The sequence below is a fragment of the Callorhinchus milii genome, unplaced genomic scaffold (genome assembly GCF_018977255.1).
Source record: "Callorhinchus milii isolate IMCB2004 unplaced genomic scaffold, IMCB_Cmil_1.0 Scaffold2, whole genome shotgun sequence".
Lineage (NCBI taxonomy): Eukaryota > Metazoa > Chordata > Chondrichthyes > Chimaeriformes > Callorhinchidae > Callorhinchus > Callorhinchus milii.
The window spans coordinates 37090994-37114245 of record NW_024704743.1 but is presented as its reverse complement, the minus strand read 5'-3'; the positions used below and the strand labels follow the sequence as shown (position 1 = coordinate 37114245).

Genomic DNA, 23252 nt, shown 5'->3' with positions numbered 1-23252 from the left:
AGCTTGTACGCCGAGCAAAGAAGAAGGGGGTGGTGAACGTTGGCGCTGTCAGACAGATAGATTCTAAAGCGGGATTTAAAAATAGAAAGGGATCGAGACAGAGGAGTAGGGACATGGAGTTTCAGAGGTTACAGTAGTATGGAGGGGGCATGGGATGTGCAACAAACTAGTGTTAGCTGAGTGGAGGAAGCGAGCAGAAGAGTTGGGTAAGATAAGTAGATGCTAGGACATGAAGCGATTAATCAATATATAACGATGAAGCCTTGAAGTCAATCCGTTCATAGACAGAGAGCCAGTGGAGCCGGTGTGGATTGGTGTGATGCTGTGCAGAGCCTGGTGGGGGTGAGGATACAGGAGGTGGAGTTTTGGATTAATGTTACTCATTGTTCTCCTTGTAGCGAGAAGCGGGAATGATTAGGTAGTTTGGGCCCAGATCCAAACTCTGCACCCAACCCAATTTACTAATCAAAATAAGAGAGAAGCAGCCGGAACAGCGCCCGCCAATTCTATAAACCAACTTGTATCAATAGCACTGCCAATCATCACTGTCTAAGTTCTCACTTAAGTACCTCTTTTAATATCTAAATGTCTCAAACTACTTCACAGGTATTTGCTGTCAAGTGTAGTAACTGTGTATTTGTAGCTAAACTTCCATATGTATGCGGATGACACCCAACTCTTATCTTTCTGCCTCTACCCTCAACTCCAGGACCACTGCTGTCCTGACAGACTGTCTGTCGGACATCAAGTCCTGGATGAGGGCAAATTTCCTACAGTTGAATGTGGACAAGACTGAGGCCCTCCTGGTTGGCTCGTGCCAGCGCCTCAGCACCTCAGGCTCTGGCAGCAACAACCTCCATGGTTGCAAACTACAACTCACCAGCCAGTCAGGAACCTCGGTGTCTTGTTCGCCCCTCAACTGTCTTTTCTTCCCAACATCCAAGCCATGACCCGTTCTGCCTTCCCACACCTCCGTAACATTGCCCGAATCCGCCATTACCTCACCCCTCAGGCCACTGAAACTCTTGTTCATGCCTTCATCACCTCCAGCCTCAACTATGCATACGACCTGCTTGTCGGCCTTCCCAACTCCTCCCTTCACAGGCTGCAGATAATCCAGAATTCTGCAGCCCGTGTCCTCTCCCGCACTAAACTCCGTGACCCCATGTCCCCCAACTCCATTGGCTCCCTATCCTTCAGAGGATCCAGTTCAAGATCCTGGTCCTCACCTACAAAGCCCTCCATGACCGTGCCCCATCCTACCTCTGCGACCTCCTAACCCTCTCCAACCCACCCGCTCCCTCCGCTCAGCCGGCTCTGGCCTGCTCCACATCCCCCGACCTACCCGCTCCACCATTGGCGGGAGAGCCTTCAGCCACTCTGCTCCCAACCTCTGGAATTCCATCCCCCAGTCACTCAGTCTCGCCCCCTCTTCTTCAACCATACCATCGGTCACCCCCCTTCCCTTCTCCTACCCTGACCTCACTCAGGTCTGAAATGCTGTACACTGTCCAGGGCCTTGGGACGTCCTCCCGATGTGAAAAGCGCTATAGAAATGTAATCTTGTTGTTGTTGTAAACACGCGGTCAGCTTGCACCCAGCTAATTCCACAGACAGAGGAGACGAATGACTAATTAATCCGGAGGATTGTTGATCAAATCAGCGGAAGAACACCCTTCTCTTTTCAAATAGTGTAATGTGATTTTTCATCATCCATCGAAACAGTCAGACGGGACTGTAGTTTTAACATCTCATTCAAGGGACTGCACTTTCGACAATACAGCATTTCCCTAGGGGGTGAGAGTGCTATTAAATGTGCAAAATTGACAATTAATGAAAGAGATCTTCTGGATTATTCACTGCCAGCTCTATTGGATTCAAACCCAAATCCCCAAAAGTAGAAAAAAAGATTGGTATCTGTGGACTTCGGGCAAGGGGAGGGTTTGTGTTTGGCTGTATTGCCTGCTGATGTGTAATAAGCTGGTCACACTCCCTGTTGAGGCGCAAACATGAATAATAATAATAGGGAGAGGTACCAAAAGGCAACTGTAATCCATGGAATAGTACTCTTATTTAGAGGATAAATGGAGTTCAGGAGATGGCCGGTGGGGAATTAGACAGGGAAAAGAAGATTTGACCCTTTTAGGCTAAATTGTAATTTAGGATTTTCATTTTGTTGGTTGCCTTGGTGAAGTAGCTCAGTCTGACGAACGGAATCACCTTCCATTCCCTGTGTTTATTCTCTATCTTGAAAACTCTTTGGTCAGGTATAAATAACCCGGACAAGGTACAAGATAGAATAAAGTTCCTCCCACTCTTTGCATAAAATATATTTTCCTATTTCGTGGAGACAGCAACCCAATCTTGACATGAGACCAATGTGTCTTTCAAAATGTTATTGGAAATGTTACTGTTGACATAGCTCACAGAATAAATATTTTAAATCTACAAACCACAGCAACAAACCAATTAGCATTGTACCTCCTCCAGATTAAAAAAAATAAGTAACCTAGGTGAAGGGCTGCACCACATGTGAATAGAGGAAGAGAGAAGGTGGGACATGTGGTCAAGACACAAATCTGATGATGTCAGCTTGGATTTCAAAAGACTCTAGATATTGCAGTCAAGCCACAAAGGAATGCATGTAGTTTTATAACAACATGTTACATTTATCAAATTTGATAAATTACATTTATAAATTACATTTATCAAATGTCTTTCAAATTCTGGAACACTCTCCCTCTGTCTCACTGCCTTGCCTCCTCCTTCCCCATCTTCAGGTCATGCCTGAAGACTTTGCTCTCCGACCATGGTCACCTCCGCGCTCCCGCTGGCTCGGCATCAGGCTACCGCCACTGTTAAGCACTCTGGGACACTACCCTGCCTGAGGGGTGCTATATAAATACAAGTTGTTGTTGTTGAGGAGGTTGCTTCGATGCTCATCACATGGTCTGTGAAGCGCTTTGGGACGTCCTCCCGACGTGAAAAGCGCTATATCAAATGCAAGGATTATTATTATTATTATTATTAACTGGGAGCCTGAGCAGGTTGAGGAATTCTGGTTGGACATATTCCAGCAGGAACGGTGCTATCGTTAAGTGAAATAGCGTTGACTTTATGGTAGTGTCGTAAATGTCGTAAAGCGTTTGTAAAGTCCCTGTAATGTTCTGAAGTCCCAAGAATTTTTCTCCCGGGTTGCTCGCATCAGTATTCAAGAGATTAACCTTTAATTCCTGGAGATTCCGGGGCAGGCCTAAACCTAGACAACTGGGGAGAGGGATCTGAGGAGAAGATGGAGAAAGTGGCTGAAGGAGTAGCAAGGCGGAGGGAATCCAGGATGGAGTACCCAGGGAGCAGGGCTCTCTGACTGATAGCTAACCTACGATGGTGAACGGGATCAGGTGTGGGACGTGAAGCAGTGTTTGCACTGGAGTACTTTGTGTAATCACTATCACATACAGTGACTGTTCCTTTTGTAGATCAAAGATTTGGCAACCATTTTACGAAGACGAAGGACCTGTGGGTTCCTTTCATTACCTTAAATACCGTGGAAGCCGCTCTAGCCGGACGCTGGTTAACCCCGGATGCTGGGTAAATCAGGCAAAACGCCCGGCCCCGTTTCATTCGTATTCTTACCTGTTTTAAATATGGCGGTTAATTCTGACAAAATGGCGTGCTGGTGGCTGTTGCATTTACTCACTCGTGCCTTCTGCCTTCACCGATGGGATGGCGGTGGGAGGAGTCTAATTACGCTTGAATGACAGCAGACTCCAGCCGTTCACATGTGGCTTTGGGGGCGGAGGAATGGGGAGGAAACAAGGGAGGGAATGGGAGAAGTCAAATCGCGATTGTATTGTAGTGTACATTGTATTGTGGAAAATCTTAGTTGACTTATTTTTTGTGTTTTCTTGAACAGATTCACAGAAGATCACAGTCACTGCTGAAAAATCTGTGACTATCAGATTCATCCATGTCCTCAGCGGGAGCTCCAGCTGCTCAATGTGCAGCTCCAAAGGGTGTCACCAGCAATATCAGCTCGATCCTCGGCAGAGCCTGGCCTTCAACTTCACCTGCCCCCATCCTGAACAGCAGTTCATCATGGAAATTTCAAGAAAAATAAGTAAGGGCAAATTTTAGCTTTGTGTTTTGTGCCATTGGTTCTGGCTAAACGAAGGATTTTCTTAGAGATTGAAATTTTTAAATTCTCCCTGCTCTCTGGAACTCCACCTGGAGTCCCTCTGGCTCGCTCCCTCCCTTGTTCACGGTCTGTTTCAAGACCCTCTTTGTTGGGCTTTCGGTCACCTTTGCCGTCCCCCACCTCCTTTGCCTCCCACCCTCAGCTTGGGCGCCAAGCCATTATTCTTAAGCGTCTTGGAATATCCTTCCGATCTGAAAGGTTTTATACAAATGTTAATTTGTATTGTATTTGTACTGTAATTTCATATCTCCCCTACACATAAACACATGTTCTCACCACTCCTTCTGAAAGTCTACCTCTTTTCTCCTGGGATCTTACTCAAATCACAAAAAAGTTTCAGATGAAGAAGGCCTATATGATCTCATCCTTCCACAATATTCACTCTGATGATTCTTCACATATAAATCTGGACATTGGACTTTGAATGTAGAATTAGGCAGGTCAATAATTGTGTTTGGAAAGAAAAAGCTAGTTATTTTGCATGTAACATTAATGTTCAGCATTTGTATTTTGAGATCTATATTTTGTAATAAGATATTGCTGGAAAATTTTATTAGTGAATTTTTGGATTTAGGGTAATTATGAAACACTGAGATAGGTTAGGAGAAATTGTTTAAACAAAGGATTCTTAGGATGTGGAACTGTGGTTCTTATCATAATAATAATCCTGACATCTTTGAATAAAATGACAATGTGCTATGTTTCACTTTGTGTCATTATAAAATGATTTGCTCCCCTCTGGGCAAAAGAACCTATGCGGAGAGGAGAATTTTTTTATGCAGCGGGTTTCTACTGTCTGGAATGCACTGCCTGAAAGGGTGGTGGAAATAAATTCAATAATAACTTTCAAAAGGGAATTGGATAGGTACTTGAAAAGAAAAACGCTGCAAGGCTATGGGGATCGAGCGTTAGAATGGGACTAATTGGATAGCTCTTTCAAAGAGCTTGCACAGACACGATGGACCGAATGGCCTCCTTCTGTGCTGTATAATTCTATGATTCTGTGTGTCTATGAGTCTATGATTCTATTCACAGCACTGAAAGAAAGCCTTTGCCCACTGTGTCTGTGTTGATACAAGCTCCCCTAATGTTGCTCTCCAATCCCATTCCCTTGATCGTTCTATATTCTCTTTAATATATTTTCTTTCTCAAATATGTAATCAATTGCTTTTTAAATGTAATTATAGATTTAGCTTCAACAGCTATTTGAGGTAGCGGAAATTTTTTCCCTGTGCAAACAAATCTTCAGGCCGCCCATTTTTATTCTGGTGATAATCCTGTTTATTCCCTCTTGTAACTATCTCACCAATCTGTGGATATAATCTCTATAAAGCTCCACTGGCTCCCCATTACCCAGTGGATCGACTTCAAGATCCTCACTCTCGTATTCATATTCAATCCCTGGCACCTCCCGACCTCTCCGACCTCCTCACTCCCCAAACCACCACCCGGCGCCCCCGCGACTGGGACCGGCCTGCTGCTCGCCCTTGCACCCTGCACCCAATCATCGGAGGACACACTTTCAGTCACTACACCTAAAAACTCTGGAATACTCCCCCTCAATCCCGCTGCCTTGCCCCCTTCTCCCCTCTTTCAAGTCCCTTGAAGACTTTCCTGTTCAACCATGCTTACAGCTACCTCCCTACTCCCCCGGCTTGGAGTCAGGCTCCGCCACTGTTAAGCGTGCTGAAGCGCTACCCTGCGTGGAGGGTGCTATATAAGTGCAAGTTGTTGTTGCTGTTCTATTTATACTGCCAAAATATGCATGACTTGAAAACCTATTAAACATCCCCATTCTCTTCTCCAGCAAATAACAGTCACAACTTTTTACATTTCTCTGAGTAAATATAACCTCTCAAGTCTGGTATAATCCAAATAAATCTGCACCATATCCTCTCAATGACAAGGAATCCCATTTCCTTGTTTAATGATCCTGTTTGCTGGCACTTCCACCTTTTAAAGCCCTGCATATCCAGACTCCTGGATTTCTCTGCTTCTCGACTCCATTAAGAACCTTGAGCTGCTTCGTCACATTGTCACATAGTACAGCTTGAAAGAGTTTGGCTTAAGGTAGTAGAATGGTAGGGCTTTATTTTCTCAACATCTCTCTGCTCAGTTAGTGCACAAATCCCCAAAAGCTTCAGACTGATTGTCTTCTGCTTCTTTTACAGTTGAAGGTAACGACTCTCTTGAAGGTTACCAGCTTCTTCCTCCGGAGTTGCCAAAGCTCAACCGGACCTATACGTGGGACATTAATGTCCCCATTAACGTTGGTGTGGAGATGAGCTTTCCCAGAGGCGGGCTGACACAGGTGAACTCTGACGTGTGTCTGGATTCGGTCACTTACACGATTAAAGGCTTCGTGCGTCTCAGGGATGTCCACATTGGGAACTTTTGCAGGAATGGGACCATCTCTAAAGTGAAGATCCAGGGAAAAACACTGCTGGTTCTTCACGTGCCCTGGACTGAGGAGATTGATCACGCAGGATTCAACCTGTCCTTCTTGCCACCCATCAAAAGTAGGTAAAAGTTTCAATCTTAACCAAAATTAATTTGTTAAAAATAATTAATTTCAGATTGTTTTTAATTTGCTGTCTGTTTTTTGATTCTGGAATGTGTGCTGCTGCTGAGATCAGGAGTTGCTTTCCCTCTCTCTTATCTTCAGAAATTGGCCGTAATCCAAGTATATAATAATATTCCTGTTGCGTAGTGGTTAGTGCTCCCGCTTCACAAGCAAGAGCATCCGGGTTCGATTCCCGGGCGGGGTGAATCCTTAGATAAGTTTCCTTACTCCTCATACCTTTGTTTATCTAGCAGTACCTGGTTTACCTGGTTGTTAGTTGATTGGTGGATTGCTTTCCGAGGGTAATCATCCCTCCAAAAGATAATAATAATAATAATAATTTGGACACTCAATCCATGACTATTTGTGGGACACTGCTGTGCACAATTGGCTGCTGTGTTTCATTTCACAAAATACACTGTCAATTCACCTTACAGTATATTCAGTAAAGCACCTTAAGACGACTCAACGACATGATAAGGCACTATATCAAATGCACAGATTATTATTGTTATTTTAATCCTTGCACTTGCTACACAGACTTTCACATCAAGGGGATATCTCAAAGCTCTTCACAAGATATACTGTAAAGTGGATATTTTGTAGATGAATGTGGTAGCCAATTTGTGCACAGCAATAACCCATAAAAACAGCTATGAAGCGAATAGCTATTTTTTTGAATAGTGCCATGGGATCTTTAATGTCCATCTGAACAGGCAGATGGGACCTCAGTTTAATGTCTCATCTGAAGGATGAGACACATCTAGCATTGTAGTGAAGTGTCAGTGTCCAAAAGGTGGGAATTGACTAAAACCAGAAGATGAGGAACCAGTAAGTGGTTTTCAGTCAGTGTTTGGTGGCATGCCAGCAGGGTGACACCAAGGCTATTAGTACACTTTGAATGATGCACATGTAACCTAAAACATTATAAGTAGATCTCGTATAACTGGTGTGACAAGCTCAGTATAAAGCTTAGTTATTGTTCAGCGCAATGTCAGATTGTGGAAATTCCTCCAACTAATTTATGGATTTGCTTTTGTTCTGCTCAGCAATTTAGATTCCTCTCCAGAAAGAATATGAATTATTTCGGGGATATTAAGGTCCCATTAATTTTTCTTGTGCATGGTCACTATGGCTGGTTGTGGCACCACAATGCTTTCCTGGCTTTGTAATAATATGATTTTTTTTCTGCAACTGGGGTGCGTTTCCACAGTTGTGCTCTTGTACCTCTTCTAAATAACCACTAGTCACGTGTGAGCCTTGACAGTAAGTGAAACTATTTGAAAAATATCACAGTCAGGCCCAATTCTTACATTGAGTGATACCTGTAGTGTTCAAGTTCCTTACTCCACACCCCTCTGTTTACCTAGCAGTAAGTAAGTAAGCAGTAAGTAGGAACTCTGTGGAGTCCTGTAGCTTAGTGGTTAGCGCACTCGCTTTGCAAGTGAGAGACCTGAGTTCAATTCCAGCAGGGCGAAACCTTGGGCAAGTTTCCTTACTCCACACGCCTAATAATAATCCCTCCAAAACCGAAAACAATAATAAATTGGTCATTTTCAATCCATATGACTGTTTGTGGGACATTGCTGTGCGCAATTGGCTGCCGCGTTCGCCCACAAATATACAGTCAATTCACTTTACAGTGTGTTCTGTGAAGCGCTTTGGGACGTCCTCCCGACGTGAAAAGCGCTATATCAAATGCAAGGATTATTATTATTATTATATTATATAACCCGGTCGTTAGCTGATTGGCGGATCGCTTTCCGTGGATAATAATCCCTTAAAAATAAATAAATAATAATAATTTGGTCACTCAGTTCCCAATTATTTGTGAGACCCTGCTATGCTCAATTGGCTGCTGCATTTCACCCACAAAATATACAGTCAATTTTGTATATTCTGTGAAGCACTTTAAGTCAACTCAATGACATGATAAGGCACTATATTAAATGCAACAATTGTTATTTTTATTACTGTTACGGCACTGCAACAGGCCATTCAGTCCCATAGTCGTGCCTGGCTATTCTGTCCTCTCTGTTCATCCTCTTTCCTTGTGCACAACTGTTTATCTTCATTCTATTCACTGTTTAATAGCTTTGTCTATTCAGAGTTCAGTGAAACACACTTTAAAACATAACAAAGCAGATACAACCAAGACTTACAATGTGACCACGGAAGGGTAACTGTTAACAGGGCATATGTGTATGGGTGTGGTAATAATAATAATAATAATAATCCTTGCATTTGATATAGTGCCTTATCACGTCGTTGAGAAGATTCAAGGTGCTTCATAGAATATACTGTAAAGTGAATTGACTTTATATTTTGTGGGCAAAATGTAGGTATACAGTTTGTAAGTGGGAATGGGGAGAGTGAGGAAACCTATCTCATTGATGCAGGAATCACAATACGGCCAGGTCAACTTTATGTACATCACACATGTTTATGTTATGTTTTATTTTGGGGAAATTGAAGAATCTCCAAATAAGACCATGTTTTTTTCTAGGCTAGTCCAAATGTGCATTTGTTAACACAGGCTGTATGGCACACTCTCCTCAGTCACGTTGGAGAGAGGAATAGACTTGAACGGATCAATTTCAAGACTCACCTACAAATCACTGAGCATCTTCCTACCTCTCCAACATGCTTACACTTCACTCCTCTATCTGCCCCATTTGCTCAGCCAGCTCAGGCCTTCTGCATATCCCTCGACCCCTCCACTGCACCATTGCCACCATTACCATTGCCTCCACTTTCACTTACTCTGCCCCAAACCTCAGGAACTCCCTGCCTCGATCGCTGCACCTTGCCTCCTTCTTGCCTATGTTCAGATTGCACTTGACGGCTTTCCTCTTCGACCATGCCTAGAGTCCACTCCCCTCTCTCCCCAGCTCAGCGTCAATCTACGCCATGGTTAAAGGCTCTGCGATGCTACCCTGTGTGGTGAAGAGTGCAATATAAATGCAAGCTGTTGTCGTTGTTATTGTAGACTTGTGAGCTTGTGTTTCAATTAGTTTAAGATGGTGGAATGCCTGCAGACAAATCCTCACAAATGGTCTCTATGTTCTCTTTCCATTGCAGAGCTTTGTATTGTGGAGGCTGTGTTGCTCAAGCCAGGTTCTCCCGTCTACTTCATGACTCCCAACTGGCCTCAGGGCTTTCCAGATGATGAGCTGATGTCCTGGAAGTTCACCTTTCCCGATGACTTCAAAGCAAACGTCACTCTGGAGAATTACACTTACCCCCAGTGCGTGAAAAGAACTGTTGACGTGTACTTTGGACCACCGGTGATGGGAAAGATGAAGAAATTGTGGAAGAATGCTGTGGTGTCTGTGCAGAACTGTGAGGTGGACAAAACAAAGAATGAGGTGTTAACTTTGCGATTTAAAGCTGAGCTTTTATCCAACGCCCCAGGTGAATAATAATCATCATAATAATAATCCTTGCATTTGATGTAGTGGCTTATCATGTCGTTGAGACATCTCAAAGTGCTTCACAGGATATATTGTGAAATTGATTGACTGTGGAAATTGTCAGTGAAATGTGACAGCCAGTTGCGCACAGCAATGTCCCATAAACAGCCTTGGATGGAGTGACCAATTTTATTTGGGAGATTGTTTGCCAGGATACTTAGTAGAATAAGTACTAGGATACTTAGTAGAATACTTAGTAGCTTGTGTGCCGGTTTGCTTATGTAACAGTATTCACTTTCATTTCTAATAATTCTACTTTGTAAAGGGGGTTGAGATGTTTTATTTTACTTGAAGGAGGATTTATAAATACTAAATTATTACATGGTAGCTTGGCTCAGTTGATAGCATTCTCGCCTCTGTGAGCTCGCATTATTTATGCTGAAACTCCAATGCAATGCTGGGGTCCACTGCATTGTTGTAGGTCTTGTCCTTTGGGTAAGGTATTAACACCAAGGTCCTGTCTACCCGTTCAAGTGGATGTTATGGATCCCATGGCCACTTTTTGAAAAGTAAATCCTGTGAAGTGCTTTGAGATGTCCTCTTGAGTAGAAGCTGCTATGTATATAAAGTTTTAACCTTGCCACCACGCTGTGTTTTTACTAACTGATAGTCGGTGGTGATATGCTGACAATGTTTAAAAGGCTTTCTTTTTTTTACAATTTCGCAGAGAGATATGAATTTGATATGGAAAATGTTTCAGTGACATTTAAGCAGAAATCAGACATAGGCAGCGAGCAGCCCTGCATTTGTTCATCTCCAGACTCTTCCAAGTGTAACTCTGAGTTGCAGCTGAAGCCCGGAGAACAGGCGAACATCACCTTCCACACCAACTGTAATAGTGTGAAAGATATTAAAGTAGAAGCCACCAAGAATATCTGTAAGAACCTGTTTGGTTTTGTCTTTTTACTTATTACTTTTTATTCGACATCAAGATCCTCACACTCGTGTTCAAATCCATTCACTCCCTGGCTCCTCCCTACCTCTCCGACCTCGTCACTTCCCAATCCACCACCCAGCGCCTCGGCTCGACTGGCACCATCCTCCTGCTTGTCCCTCGCACCCTCCGCTCCACCATAGGAGGCTGCACTTTCAGCCACAACGCCTCAAAACTCTGGACCCCCTCTTTCAATCCCTCCATCTTGACCTCTCTCTCCCCTTTTTCAAGTCCCGCCTGAAAACCGTCATCTGTGACCGGGCTTATAGCCACCTCTCCCCAGCTCAGAGTCAGGCTCCACCACTGTGAAACGCTCTGAGATGCTACACTGCGTGGAGGGCATTATATAAGTCCAAGTTGTCATTGTTGTTGTTCAGTTATATTTCAGGATTAGAGTAGATTTATGCTTCAGAACCTAGGCTGGTATTGTTTTGTTTCATGATTCTTACAAACAGTTCCTTAAAGAATCCTAATAATTTTTCACCTCCTTTCCTGTGGAAATGGGTTCGACCTGCACTTTGATCCCACAGGTGCTAGTGTCCCAGTGACTGTTTTGCATGTGTAAACTGAGATGGTGAGACCGTATGCCCATGGGGCGGGAGTGGGGAGGGCATTGTAATTAAGCTCTAATTCTGTCCTCAACCAGCATTTACACATCCAATTTCAGAAATAACATATGTTTAGAAATAACATATGTTTGGTTTCGTCTTTTTACTTATTACTTTTTATTCGACTTCAAGATCCTCACGCTCGTGTTCAAATCCATTAATTTTTTAATCCATTTTTATCTTTCTCAACTTTCTGGAACTCCATCCCAGAATCATTCCGACTTTCTCCGACTGTCTCCTTCACCTCTTTCAAAATGCATCTCAAGACCTGCCTCTTTGGTGGACCGTGAAAGACTGCACCTTTGGTGTAAACACCTGTATTCACACAGCATCTTTTTCACTCCAAACTTTTGTTAATAAACACACTTTCTGAAAGAATATTGAAAGGTTTGTCCTGAAGTAACTTTAGAAATGAGAAAAAAACTGGCAGTCTGTTCACTGCTTCATCATGAGAATGCAGCACCTCTCTCCCCAGTCACCAGCCACTCGCAACAGTATAGCTACGTGGAAATTGCATGGGAAATATTGCTCTGGGAGGAATGGGAAACTGAATCCCAATAAGTGTACAGAATCCTTAAATGCAGTTTATTGACTGAGAGAAAGAGTTGTGTTTAATCTCTTGCTTATCTCTTCCTTTTCCCATGAAGCCTGCACTGAGCTGGAAATGTGCCAAGTGAAAAACATGAGTTTGAGTCTGCCTTCTGCCCTTGCCAACCTGCCTGTTGATCAGCAGATCTTCAAATGGGTGCTTAATGCCCCGCACGGCACCACGATAGAGCTGGTCTCCAACAGGCTGAAACTGAAGCAGTCTCTTCCAGGCAGGACCTGCACCACCAATGTAATGTACCACATCAGCACTTTCTGCAAGGATCACAGTAACTCTATTGTGGGCACATTCTGCCCCAGTGGAGCGATTGAGAAGATCCAGATGATTGACAGTGTTGAATTGGAAGTGAGGACATCCAGTGGGTGGAAAATCGGTGATCTGGACATTAGCCTGTCCTTCGTTCCGGCCATTACAGGTAACTGTTACACTGAGATCATCTAGGCAATGCTGACTGAGAAGATAGGCTCAGGATTGATGTTGAATGAATTAATAGTGAGGTTAGAAAAAGCAGAGGCTTGGTTATGACAACATGAAATGCTTCTCAACAAGAGGCTGTTGTAGGGAACCTATAGCATTGGAAAGGGAATAATATTTTAAGAGGAAGAATATAAGAGGATATGGGGAGGGTCCAGGGAATTGGGATAGAACCTTACCATATGGTACTGGACAGCTTCTTGTGGTAAAAAATAGCCAACTTCTGAGACATCAGGCCACTGCAGGAAATGAATGCAAATGCATTGACTGCGACCCGTTGGGATTTTATGGACCTCAACTACTGCACCTTTTCCCAGGGCTCTATTGTAAGGGCTGGAAGCTAATGGCAGAATGGCCTCCATCCGTGTCTGCACCCTTTCTCGGCAGATTGTGCATCACAAAGCATTTGTGTTTTGTCACTGACTGATCTGACTGATGTCCCAGCAGGTGGCTATAGTAAATTGAAGAGAATGTAGCATGTGTCTACAGTAAAGTGAACAAAGGAATGTACATCTGTCCAGTCCCGATATTTAAAAGTACAGAACATTGGTAATAAATAAAATATAATAAAGCATATCTTTTACTCCATCTCTCTAATCCCTCAATTGAATTCTTCACTAAGTATCCATCTGTTGTTATTTCCTCTTGATACAATGCACTGTTGCTCTTTTTAATCCTACCACCCTATTCCATTGTTACAGCAGACAGCCTTGTTTTAAATGCCGTACTGGTAAGTGAGTTTTGGTATCAAGCGGTACGTTGTAAATCACTGAATTATGGATCTTCATCTTTCCAGTGATTTAATCACTGTTTGTCTTGTTCTTGTGTCCTTTCCCCAGAGAATTATATTTTCTATGTAGTTTCCGACGACTCCCCGGTCTATCTCCTGACACCGAACGGGGAACTGGGAATGCCGCACCAAGGAACCGCATCATGGAATATTGTCGTCCCTGCTGACCATAAAGCTGAATTAACCTTTGTGAGCAGCTCGATGCCAGAATGTGAGATCGGACACACTAGTGTTACGATCATTGAGCAAATGGAGCACACTGACACCTCAACCTGGAGAGAAACTGACACCCTGCCAACAAACCCTGTCAATCTGCTAGGGACGTTTTGGGTTAATGTGTCCAACTGCGTGCCTGAGAGAGGACGCTTCAAAATTCTATTTAAAGTGGTGGTGAAAGCAAATGAAGGTAAGGAGCAGCGTTTCTTAGTCTGTCCGAAAATAAACTCTCCGCAGTTTGGGAAGGCAATGCCCACTATAGGAATTAAATGTTAGACAGCTGCATGATCCCAAGTTAGATCCCTGGCTCTCACTGATCCCAGCTATACAGGGAGTACAAGGAATGCTAAAGCTCCCATGGCACTATTCGAAAAGAGAAGTGAGTTACTGCCAGTATCCTGGCCAACATTCCCCCAAATTTGGTCATTAACGCCATAGTTGTTTATGGGACATTGCTGTGGGCAAATTGGGCTGCCTCATTTATCTGCAAATATTCTGTGTATATTCTGTGAAGTATATTCTGTGAAGTGCTTTCAGACCGAGATGACAGGCACTTTACCAAATGCATGGATCATAATTATTATATGCAGGAAGTGACAAAAATGGTGACCATTTTAGTGGAGGTGACTTAGCAATGGCCATTTTATGTAGGAAATGACCTGAGCTGTGCACATGTGCAGCACACAAGCTGTGCTGTTGCAGCAGCCATTTTGACATCATGCCCAGTGTTTGATATTATGGATCTTAAACTGCGAGATACAACGGGGCTTTTTTATCTTGGCTACTGATACATTACAATACAATTTACATTTATATAGCGCGTTTCACATCGGGAGGACATCTCAAAGGGCCTGATACAGCTGGGTCGGCACCCGAGCTAGGGGTGGGAGCTGATGAGGGTGGGGAGGGGATAGATGATTGAAAGTGTGGTTAGAAAGTGGTCTGTGCTGATGACTCGGCAGAAACCTTTGCTGTAAGGTGTGCGTATTTAGACAGGGTCTGGCGAGTTTGTGTGACGTATGGGTGTTTCCCTGCAGGAGCTACAAATTGAGTCCTGAGGCCACTTTTTTTATGTGCACGTGTTTATCACATTGAAGTACTTTTTCCACCACAGTGTTTAAAGTTTTATTACCTACTCCCACTTGCTTATTAAATCCTCAGGTCAGTAACCAGGGAAGCACTCAGCTTACGTCAATGGTTGTATCATATAACGTACAGCGAGAAAACACGACTCGGGGCTTCATATGTACAACGCGTTTAATTACAGGACATTCTTTTTTTATTAATTTTTTAATACCCTTGCAGATATTACACAGATCATCATTATTGTGGCTGCTGTTATTGGAGGCCTGGCCCTGCTCACCATAATTTTTGTGGTCGTGTGCTGTGTGAAAAGACGGTATGTATGTCTCTCCCCCCCCCTCCCCCCCTCACACCACCTAGTCATCCCCAACGCCACAAGCCCAGCTGTTTATGTTATTGTCATTCTTCTTTCAAACAGGAGGATGGTTGAGTCTGTGCCTGGAATGTTTTAATGTCGGTCTCAATGCCCCCCACTCAATGCCAGCCTGTCCTGCTCCCCAATGTGTCAGTCCTCACTTGCCCCCACATAATCCCATTATTTACCTTCACTCAGTGTTGGGCCTTCCCTCTTCCCACCGTGCCAGCCATTACTCACCCCTGCACCAAATCTAGCAGTAATATTAATGTGACATACCCAGCGTTCCAGAATGTAGGACTCACTCGACATTACACAGTTTAAGCTGACACCCCAATACAGTGCGGGAGGGCTGGGGGTTGCATTATCAGAGGTGCCGTTCTTCGCATGATAGGTTAAACCGCGGTCCCACCTGCCTTTTCAGGTGGATGTTAAAGATCCTATGGTACTATTCAAAAAGAGAAGGGAGTTTTTCCCAGTGTCCTGGCCAACTAAATAAAATTGGTCACAGACTTCATGGCTGTCTGTGGTATATTGATGTGCGCAATTGGCTGCACATTTCACCCACAAATTACACAGTCACTCCACTTTACAGTATATTCTGTGAAGTGCTTTGGGATGTCTCAACAATGTGATGAGGCGCTATATCAAATGCAAGTATTATTATTACTGGATTCAGGACACTGCAATGGCTATAAAAGGAATACAGTTAACTCAACTGCTGTAGGTTTGTGACTTTCTGCTGAGGAATTTCATGCTTCAGATGCCAGCAGTAAGTCTAAGGTTCCAGGTAGCTGTCCCACCATTTGCATCTGACAGGTATATCAGATCAATGTCCAACATGTTACATTTCAAATCTTAATACCTCATGGGTTAACGGTCCTGGTGGTTGGTAATTAGCTCCTCTGCAGATCCTTATCATTGTAACCAGCGGGGAGAACGCTTTCCTCGGTATATAATAACATAACAGAACATGTAGGAGCAGGAGTAGGCCATTCGGCCCTTCGAGCCTGCCCCGCCATTCAATCATGGCTGATTTTCTTAACTCCAGCTAATAACCTGACACTGCCTTATCCCCATATCCCTTAATCCCTTTTGCAATAAGAAATCTATCTATCTCAGTTTTGAATATGTTCAAGGACTGAGCGTCAACAGCCCTTTGGGGTAGTGAGTTCCATACATTCACCACCCTTTGAGTGAAGAAGTTCTTCCTCAACTCAGTGCGAAAGGGCTGGCCTCTGATTTTAAGGTTGTGACCCCTGGTTTTAGTTTCTCCAACCAGGGGAAACAATCTCCCACTATCTACTCTATCATGCCCTTTGATGATCTTATAGGTTTCTATAAGATCCCCTCTAATTCTTCTATATTCTAGAGAATATAGGCCCAAATTGGTCAGCCTATCCTCGTAACTCATCCCCTTCATCCCTGGTACTAACCTAGAAAATCTACGCTGCACTCCCTCCAAGGCAAGTACATCCCTCCTTAAATGAGGACCAAAACTGCACACAGTATTCCAGGTGTGGTCTCACCAGGGCCCTATACAGTTGCAGCAAGACTTCCCTATTCATATACTCTAATCCTTTCATAATGAATGCTAACATACCGTTCGCCTTCCTAATTGTTTCCTGCACCTGCAGACTAACTTTCTGTGATTGGTGTACAAGGACACCCAAGTCCCTCTGGACGCTAACACATTCCAATCTCTCCCCTTCTAAAAAATAACCCGCTCTACTGTTTTTGCTACCTAGGTGGATGACTTCGCACTTCCCTACATTATACTTCATCTGCCACCTACCTGCCCAATCACCTAACCTATCTATGTCTCGCTGCATTTTTTTAATGTCATCCTCTGTGTTGACACTTCCTCCTAGCTTTGTGTCATCCGTGAATTTAGATTTATTAACTTTGATGTCCTCATCTAGATCGTTGATGTAGATGGTAAATAGCTGAGGCCCAAGGACTGATCCTTGTGGCACTCCACTAGTCACATCCCGCCAATCTGAAAAGGACTCGCTTATCCCTATTTGTTTCCTACCCGTTAACCATTAACCGGTAGGAAATCCACGTTAATATGCTCCCCCCAATTCCATGGGCCCTTATCTTTTGGACTAACCTTTTATGCGGCACCTTATCGAATGCCTTCTGGAAGTCCAAATAGACCACATCCACTGATTCACCCTTATCTAGTTTACTGGAAATATCCTCAAAACATTCTATGAGATTTGGCAAACATGACTTCCCTTTTGTAAAGCAATGTTGACTTGGCCTAATTATATTGTGCTCCCTAAATACCGCACTACCACATCCTTAATCAATGATTCTAAAATTTTTCCTATCACTGATGTGAGACTAACTGGCCTATAGTTCCCCATCTTTTCCTTTCCACCTTTTTTAAATAGTGGTGTGACATTTGCGATCTTCCAATCCATGGGGACTGTTCCAGAATCCAAGGAATTTTGGAAGATCAGACACAAGGCCTCCACTATCTCATAAGCTACCTCTTTTAAAACCCTGGGATGCAAGCCATCCGGACCAGGGGATTTGTCACTTTTTAGTGCTAACAGTTTCCCTAGCACCAATTCTCTACTAATGAAAATTTCCCTAAGTTGCTCCCTGTCCTTATCCCTTTGGTGCATCTCTATTGTTGGCAGACTTGTTGTGTCTTCTAGGGTGAAGACAGATGAAAAGTACACATTTAGGGACTCTGCCATGCCCCCATTACAACTTCTCCCATCTCTGACTGAAGTGGACCTACATCTACCCTCAGTAGCCTATTCCTCTTGATGTATTTGTAAAAACTTTTACAATCAGACTTAATGTTCCTAGCTAGCTTACCCTCATACTCCTTTTTCTCGCTCTTAATGAGTTTTTTAGTTTTTTTTTGCTGGTTTCTAAAACTCTCCCAATCTTCAGATTTGCTGCTTTTCTTGGCAGTTTTATAAGCTTTTTCTTTTAATTTGATGCTTTCCCTAACTGCTCTAGTTAGCCACGGATGAATTGCTTTCCCTGCGGTACTCTTATTCCGCAAGGAAATATGCGTCCGCTGAGAATTTTGCACTACATCCTTAAATATTTGCTACTGTTGGTCTACATTTTTACCTCTTATTCTCCAGTCTATTTTATCTAAATCTTTCCTCATACCTACAAAATTAGCCCTATTTAAATTCAGAATACTTGCCTCGGATTTAACTATGTCCCTCTGTAACTTAATGCAGAATTCAATCATATTGTGATCACTCTGCCCTGGAGGTTTCTTAATACCTACACTGTCAACTAGCCCTGTTTCATTACACAAAACTAGGATGGCCTGTCCCCTAGTTGGTTCCTCGGCTTGCTGCTCTAGAAAGTTATCTCTCACACACTCAACAAACTCTTCTTCTAACCTACTTTTGCCAATTTGGTTTTCCCAATCTATGTGGAGATTGAAATCACCCACTATTATCACTTTCCCTTTCCTCCATGCTCCACTGATTTCTTGATTAATATCTTGTGCTATATTGTGATCACTGTTTGGGGGTCTATAAACCACTCCCATTAATATTTTCTGCCCTTTATTATTTTTATTTCCACCCATATTGTCTCGACCTCCTGGTCATCGGATTTCAGATCCTTCCTCTCCACTGCTTTTATTTCATCCCTAATTAACAGGGCTACCCCCCCACCTCTTTTCCCACAGTGCCTATCTTTCCTGTAAACTGAGAACCCTGGAATATTTAACTCCTACCCTAGATCTCCTTGTAACCATGTTTCAGTGATGGCTACTAGACCGTACCCATATGTGTCTATCTGTGCTTTTAGTTAATCAGTTTTATTCTGAATGCTTTGCTCTTTCAGATAAAATATTTTTAATTTCCTACCATTTCCTCTACTCTCTGATTCCTTATCTACTTTGCCAAGCTTCTTACCTCTCGTTAACATATTCCTATTATCTGGCATGCTGTTCTGCACTATCATCTTTACTTTTTCTAATGCTAACTTATGGTTTCTCTTACCTATATATTCCCCCCCCTTTACTAGTTTAAATTCCTATTTATCTCCCTGTTAATTCGTTTAGCTATGACATTTGTCCCAGCCCAATATAAATGCAGCCCATTTCTCTGAAAGAGCTCTCTTTTCCTCCAATACTCATGCCAATGGCCCATAAAAAGAAACCCCTGAGTTCTGCACCACTCTTTTAGCCATGCGTTCAAGTCCTTAATTTGTTTGTCCCTGTACCAATTGTTGTATGGTACAGGCAGTAGTCCCGATATTACCACCTTCGATGATCTTGACTTCAATTTGGACCCCAGCTCTTCGAATTCCCTTCTCAAGTCATCTTGGCCAACTCTACCGATGTCATTGGTACCTTTGTGAAGTATCACCAATGGATCCTTGCCCTCATATTTTAAATTATCCTCTAGCCCTGCCAAGACATCTTCACCCGGCCCCGGGAGGCAACAAAGCCTTTGGGTCTTCTGGTTGGTGTTGCAGATGATTGTGTCTGTCTGTCTAATAGTCTCATCCCCAATGACGACAACCATCCGCTCGTTTGCCCCAGTGTTAGAGGTGGTTTTTCCTTCCACCTCACCGGCTTCCTTGTCGAGACAAGTTCCAAGGATCTCATACCTGTTGCTCAAGGTTAATGCCGGATTTACTACCACTCTTTCCTTTGTCCCCCTGACTTCCTGACTGTCCATTGACCTATCCTGTCCATAACCAATGTGGACCGTATAATTCCCTCAGGGGAGTGACTAGCTCCAGGATGTAGCTATCCAGGAAGCACTCACTGTCTCTGATACTCCGTAGTGTTTGCACATCGGATTCCAACTTAGCCACTCTGAGCTGGAGCTGCCCCAGTTGCAGACATCTTCTGCAGATGTGGTCACCCGGGTCAGACTGCCCTTCGTCAGCTCCCACATGTCACACTCCTCACACAACACCTGCCAGGCCATTGTCACCTCTTCCAACTTGAGTTAGTTAGTTAAGTTAATTAAGTTTTAATTTAATCAAGTTGATCCAATTAAGTTGATCAAATTAAGTTAAATCAATCAAGGTAAATTGATCAAGTTAAATCCGAGGTGTGTGATGTGTTGATAGTGATAGTTGATAGTTCACTGTTAGTCTGTTGATACTGACGTCGCTCTGATGTCACTTTTTAATTTTCTCACTTTTTTTTCCTCTGCTCCTGACTGACTGACTGCTCTCCTCGCCCCGGCCCTCGCTCTCGTGCCGCTGACTGGCTGACTCTATATTTTGAAACAACAACAACAAAATTACATTTATAGATCCTGGTAAAGTCACCAGTGTGTTGTAGCAACCTACTGTCTGCTCCAGAGTGATCTGTACAATGCAATTTACATTTATATTGCGCCTTTCACATTGGGAGGATATCTTGAGGTGTTTCACAGACATGGCTGGGCACCCGAGCTGGATGTGGGAGCTGAGGGGTTAGGGAGGGGAATGATAATTATAATAATAATATATAATAATGACTCATTGGATTTGGTGTAGTGCTTTATCACGTCATTGAGACATCTCAAAGCGCTTCACAAAATATATTCTTCACAGAATGATGGTCAAGAATGCAGTCATATATCTGGTAAATTATGTGAAATCACTAAGTTTAGTCTTGCTGCATATAGCAATGTTCCCCTGCTATGTACCTTTAAAGAGGGGAGGGAGTGAGCGAGTCAGAGGGCCTCTGGGATGGAGTACCAAAGAGAGTGGCAGAATGGCTGAAAGCCCACTCTCCGATGGTGAGGCAGATAGTGCGGGGGATAAGAAGCTTGCTGAGCGAAGCGAGTGGCTTGGATGGTAAGGTTTGGTAGGAGCAACCTGCTGCTGCCTGCTGTCTGCTCTAGTGATCTGTACAAGACAATTTACATTTATATCGCGCCTTACATTGGGAGGATATCTTGAGGAATACAGTGGCAGGGCGGGGCAAGACTGGGAAGAATTTAAAGGTGAGAACGAGGACCATGAGCTCGATCCTATGGGGAATGGGGAGCCAGTGGATCCGAGTGAGGATACGGGTCATAGACTCGTGGACTGCACAGTCAATATGCTCAGCAGATGCTTGAGGGATATGGGGAATGAGCAGGAGGGTGGGATTAGATCTAGTAGTTCATATGAAGAATGGCTTGTTTCTGTGCTGTAATATTCTGTGATTCTACAATCACATCCCTTCAGAAGTATAAATGCTAATAAGGAAACACCAGGAGAATGGGGTTAAACAGTCAGGGTCTGTGCTCCTGTGTTATAAATTTCTTACCCTCCACTGCCAATTATTACACTCCGAACAGCCTGATGTATGTATTAAATTACTGAGTATTTGCCTGGCACGTATAGCAACCTCCCCCTTTAGAATTTCTTCCAGAAGCTTTGTGTATTTCAGCGCTCCGAGACACTACCCTACGTGAAGAGAGATTTATAACTGCTAGTTATTTTTTGTTGCTGCTGTTGTTGTATTGAATTTTTCAAATGTTAACGTGTGCAAAAAGGCACATGTTTCACCCACAAAATACGCAGTCAATCCACTTTACAATATATTCTATGAAGCCCTTTGAGTCGTCTCAACTACGTGATAAGGCACTATATCAAATGCAAAGTTTATTATTATTATTAGGAGCTTTCATATAATATCGATTATTAACAACCCCTTTTGTTGGTTTTAAACCCTAAATTTACATAGGAAAAGAAGGCAACATCAGACTCCTGTTGGCATCTACAATCCCGGAGTGAATGCGAATGTGCCTGGACGGAGGTGGAAGTTTGGGAAGGGCAGGAAGGACAATGATTCGCACATCTATGCCGTGATCGATGAAAACCAAATTTATGGGCCGCGCTTCAATACCTTGAGGATGGACTCCATTCCAGAGGTGGACGTGTACCAGCCTTTCACCGGCCCCATGGGAGACATAGCACCCACTCCTCCAGCACGTCGCAGCCGCCCGGGCCCAGAGGACAGTGTAGGGACCGTTCCCATGGTGGACAATGCCCTGTACAGAGCCTCGATCCAGAAGAGTGAGCTGGGGAAGAGCAACGGGGAGATGGTAACCTTTCTGGGAGAGAGTCCAAAGGACTCCAGTTTGTAGCAAGCAGAGTCTGGTTGACTGTCTGTCTGACTTAGGTCACAAATTGATGGCTTTTCCAAACAAATCAATTGTACCTTTGATAGATTGTTCTTCTGTGCCTTGAGCTCTGTATATCAAAAGACAAAAGCCTTGTTTTTCCCCACTCCCCCTGCGCAAGACACAATTGTCTCCCCTGCTGATAACACTAGGTTACAGCTTTGCAGGGACACCAACCCTCTAACCCTGCAACCAAGTGCCTATTTCTTCACTTTGGAAACCCGTAAGCAGGCACAGTTGTCAGGGCAGGTGACTACACTGATATTAGAAGTGAGCCCAGTTCAGCTTTCCACTGACATGCACTCACAGAAACATAGAAACAGGAGTAGGCTATTCAGCCCCTCGAGCCTGTTCTACCATTTTATACGATCATGGCTGATCAAGTCCAGTTACCCGCCCTTGCCCCAAATCCCTTAGAACCCTGACCTAACACGTATCTATTCACCTCAGTCTTGAAAATGTGAATGGATCCAGCATTCACAGCCTTTTGGGGGAGAGAGTTCCAGATTTTGGCACTCAGTAATGGGTTACTCAAGATTAGTAGCCGCACCCCTGTGCTTTTTTTTCACTGGTGAAAGTACGGAGAGCACAAGTACGGAGGCAAGTTCCAGTGGATCTATTGCCACTATTTAGACTCCGTACCTGTTTGGCTGTCCATAATCTTATCTTTCATAATACCTCCAAAAATACTTTTTTGGGTAGATTTTGAATGTTGAATCCGATAAAAGGAATTTAAGAATGAGCCTTTTTTTCCCCATGTGTATTAGTCGTGAGGTACATACAAACCGAAAAGTCCTCTCCATTTATGGGTTTAGTCCAAATGCTACGATTGAACGAGTTAA

At 43.5% G+C, this 23252-nt stretch overlaps 1 protein-coding gene across 1 annotated transcript; it reads left to right on the top strand.

Annotated features, from left to right (window-relative positions):
* The first annotated feature begins 154 nt into the window (after nt 1–154).
* LOC103183956 (CUB domain-containing protein 1) lies at nt 155–22728 on the top strand. Its single transcript, XM_007901726.2, has 9 exons — nt 155–206; nt 3917–4120; nt 6370–6717; nt 9843–10175; nt 10902–11111; nt 12424–12798; nt 13697–14053; nt 15169–15262; nt 21972–22728. Exons 1-9 carry the CDS (start codon nt 155–157, stop codon nt 22372–22374), a joined length of 2376 nt encoding a protein of 791 aa, XP_007899917.1. The 3' UTR covers nt 22375–22728.
* The last annotated feature ends 524 nt before the right edge of the window (nt 22729–23252 follow it).